Genomic DNA, 4,240 nt, shown 5'->3' on the forward strand with positions numbered 1-4,240 from the left:
ACACATATACAACTGATACGTTGCTGTCACATGTTACAGCACATTTTTACGGTGTTCAGAGAGCTAAACTTGAAAGTTGCAATGCTACATGTTTCTTTGGTTATATTTTCTGTTTTATTTTTATTATTGATTAGTTACGCTGGCAACTGTTTAGGAGAAAACTGAATGCAAAATGTTCACCCCAAAGATAGATAAATTTCTAAATTTGGTAGAATCCAAAACAAAAGTTAGCAGAACACAATCTCCATTAATAGAGATGCATACAACTGCTTTAGCATAATACAGAATCCTGATATTCACTATTTAATAGAGAAGAGTTGGAGGTTAGAGAACGAAAATCACAAAGAAGAAGAACAATAGAAACAATGATTATCACGAAGAGAGCTACGATATATACACTTGTTCTTATTATTACTCTCTTTGCATTATCATGTTATGAAGCAAATGCGGGACCGATCAAGACAAGAAGCAAGCCGATAGGTGGTCCTGATATTCATGCGGGACAAGACGTAGAACGTGATCATCACGTGCTTCTTCCGGGCGAGAAAATACACAATGTTATGGATTTCGGAGCCGTACCCGATGGCGAAACGGACTCCACTCAGGCTTTCATGGATGCATGGGCGGCAACTCGGGAGTCCACGGTGAAGAGCAGGTTTCTTGTTCCTCCTGGGAGATTCCTGATTGGGGAAATGTTTCTGAATGGGCCATGCAAGTTTAATGGGCCGATAGTAATGCAGATTGATGGCACTGTCTTGGCTTCCACGGATATTTCTGAGTATATGAACGAACATTGGCTCAGGATCGAGGATCACTTTGACCTCAAGATTACCGGTGTAGGTACATTTGATGGCCAGGGCCATAGCTCTTGGAAAATAGTGGAGGACTGCGACAAAAAAACTCAAGGCTCATGCGTCAAGAATCCTGCTGTAAGTTATTATTAACTAGAGATATAATTATTTATGTGTCTTTTTTTTTTCAGCAAAATAAATTATTCTATGGCTACAGAGGTATAGAATGCCATACTTTCATCTAACTTTTCCTTGTATGGGATTGCAGAACTTATACTTCAGCAACGTAACCAACGTGATTGTGCATGGCGTTAAGTCGGTAAATCCCAAAGGCTCTCACATTTTCGTAACTAGCAGCGCAAACTTCAGGATCACCAATGTTCAAATCACTGCACCAGAAAATAGCCCAAACACCGATGGCATTCATATTAGCCACTCCGATAATGTCATCGTTTCTAAAACTTTCATTGGAACAGGTGATGATTGTATCGGTATGATACAAGGATCCTCAAACATTGTCGTTGAGGACGTAACATGTGGCCCTGGACATGGAATTAGGTAATTAATTAATCAAATATTTTAGAACAAAAAAGTTTAAGATGTTGGTTGAGAGAGTAAATATCTTTACTTATTTATATGCATGCATGACAGCATTGGTAGCCTTGGAAAGGAAGAGGGAGAAGCTGAGGTGAAAGGCGTCCATGTTAGGAACAGCAGACTTGTTAGGACAACGAATGGCCTTAGAATCAAAGCATGGCCAGGTCACAAATTTCCGGGTGCAGCTTCAGATGTATTTTTCAGTAACATCACCATGGAAGATGTTAGGAATGCTATCATCATTGACCAAGAGTATTTGTGCCCTAAAGACTGCACAAAACAGGTGGGTTTAATTTGCTTAATAACATTCTTATCTTTTTAATCTTTTGGAAGAGCTAGTTATGCTAAATATATATACTCATTCTATGTGTGCAGCCATCACTTGTGAAGATAAAGAATGTACATTTTATAAATATAAGGGGAACTACAACTTCAGCAACTCCAGTGAACATGAAGTGCAGCAAGCTGAATCCATGTGAAGGAATTATATTTCGTGACATTAATTTTCAGTTTGGAAACACGCTTAAAAAGCTGACGATTCCGCAATTAAACTCATCATGCATCAATGTTAAACCTATTTTCGAAGGAATACAAATTCCACCACCTTGCCTAGATTTACCATTAATGCCTAAATTACCAACAGTGCCGGTGAGATTGCCATTGCCAGTGCCAGTGCCAGTGCCAACAAAGCCAAACTTGCCAACAGTGCCAGCGAAATTGCCAGCACTAAAAAAGTCCACGTTGCCAAAAGCAGGAACAACACTAAAGATGATAAAAACTTCAGTAGCAACAAAATTGCGAGCACCCAAAAAGCCGACACCACAAGTACCCACAAAGTCAAAATTGCCATCGGTGCATGTGGCATTGAAAAAAGCACCAAAGAAGCTAAAACTGCAAAATTCAAAAGTAAAGAAGGGGGGACAGAAGGCCAAAAATATGCGTAATATCAGAAAAAAACGTCAACACTAATAGGCCTATATCATTAGATAGGCATTCATATGTGTTCCAAGAACAACGTGTCATATATTTTTATTCATCTCCCTAACATTTTCTTTCTTTAAATATGTGTCCTTCTTTAATTCTCGCTATGTAACAACTAAACTATATACAATCTATTATATCATTTCTATTTTAACCTATTTAATGTTATGAATATTTATTTATATTTTTTAAATATTTTATGTTCTTTCATTATTCTACAATCAAGTAATAATTTTTTATTTTTTATATCCATGCATATTTTTCAATTCCTTTTCATATGTATAATTAACAATTTTTTTTTTAATGGTGATATTTTAATTTTTTTTCTTTCACATATTTTTTTATATATTAGCAAGAAAGTAAAACTATGTATTGTGACTCTTTTTTCTTTTTCACGCCTTAATCTTAATTAATCAATCTTGTGTCCACACAATATAATTAAACTTTTAATCATTCTAATTTATTAATGAATTACATTTCTCTTAATAATTGCATCACTAATCTGAAATACAAAAAAAGGTGATACATATATCCAAAAAAAAACTTAAAAATAAAAAAAAAATCATATTAAAAAGTTAAAAAATAACATATCCAAAAAGAATAGTCATAATATATAAATTGAGACAACAATTTAAATTTCTCTAAAACTAATTTAATCAATTACAATATTATAACTAATATATTCTAATCCTTAGATACGTATAGATTAGAATCATTCTCGTAACAACCAACCGAAATAACATCATAAAATCGAACACTTAGAATCTGTACAAATTCAGACTATCATCTTGTTAAAATTGTTAAATTAAATTGACTTTTATTCTCCTTAACGGCATTACATTAATGCACCAGAAAGCTGGTAGTTTATGAAAAAAATCATAATATGTTATAAAATTATTTTTAATACAAAAAGCTTAAGAGACGAAAATTTAAATATAGTACCAATATTTGAATTGCATCTTCAAGGTTGGCACGAATTTTTCAAAACTGAACCTAAATTGAAGAAATTCAATCTCATTATATGCTCTACTTCGAATATTTTTGGACAAACGTAGAAAACGTGGAGGAGATGTGACTTGAACTTGACCTACAAAGCTCCTTAGAAACAATTGCCCAATCAAAGAAGAATAACAGATTAGAAAAAAAGAATGCTTTGATTCTTAGATTTAAACTCACTAACCACAAAGAAATACTATATATAGCCTTTAGTAGTACAAAAATAATTATAGAAATTAATTATTGTAATATCAATTTACCACTACGAACGTTAGTATCATATTTATAGCAATTAGAATTATAAATTTATGTTTAATTTTTTATATAATTATAATAAAGATATTTTTCTAAATTAGTATAATCATGCACTATTCATTAAATGTTAATTGTAATATAATTATAATAAAGATATTTTTTAAAAATAATTTTAGAAGAGAGAATAGTGCTTTCATTACATGAGAATAGTACTTTCTAAAAATAAAGATATTTTCCTAAATTACTATAATTATGCATTATTACTTAAATGCTAATTATAGTATAATTATAATAAAGATATTTTTATAAAATAAACTTAGAAGAGAACATAGTACATTCATTTTGACGGAAAAATAGATTCATGAGAAATCGACACCTCACTTTCATTAGTTGGGGGAAAACCCAGTTTTAGTATATTAAGTAGATTAAAATCATTACTTAATATAATTTTGATAAGCGAAATAGTATATCGGTATACAAATATTTAAGAGTAAAAAAACTGTGTTATTTATTTATAGTATTTACTTTGGTACGATAATAAATTCGTACCTATCATTACGTTTAAAATATGGACAAATTAAATAACAATAAGTCGTATAAAATTTATTTTTCATGTTAGC

General features: G+C 31.7%; 1 protein-coding gene across 1 annotated transcript; it reads left to right on the plus strand.

Annotated features, from left to right (window-relative positions):
• On the plus strand, positions 329-2,438 carry LOC107614500 (exopolygalacturonase-like). The gene is made up of 4 exons (XM_016316697.2): positions 329-929; positions 1,060-1,349; positions 1,443-1,671; positions 1,764-2,438. Exons 1-4 carry the CDS (start codon positions 366-368, stop codon positions 2,355-2,357), a joined length of 1,677 nt encoding a protein of 558 aa, XP_016172183.1. The 5' UTR covers positions 329-365; the 3' UTR covers positions 2,358-2,438.

The sequence above is a fragment of the Arachis ipaensis genome, chromosome B01, assembly GCF_000816755.2.
Source record: "Arachis ipaensis cultivar K30076 chromosome B01, Araip1.1, whole genome shotgun sequence".
In the NCBI taxonomy this organism is placed as follows: Eukaryota; Viridiplantae; Streptophyta; class Magnoliopsida; order Fabales; family Fabaceae; genus Arachis; species Arachis ipaensis.

Coding starts and splice junctions, on each gene's coding strand:
- LOC107614500 (XM_016316697.2), top strand. CDS start 366: ATGATTATCACGAAGAGAGCTACGATATATACACTTGTTCTTATTATT. Junction 930..1,059: donor CATGCGTCAAGAATCCTGCT/GTAAGTTATTAT, acceptor ATGGGATTGCAG/AACTTATACTTCAGCAACGT. Junction 1,672..1,763: donor CTAAAGACTGCACAAAACAG/GTGGGTTTAATT, acceptor CTATGTGTGCAG/CCATCACTTGTGAAGATAAA.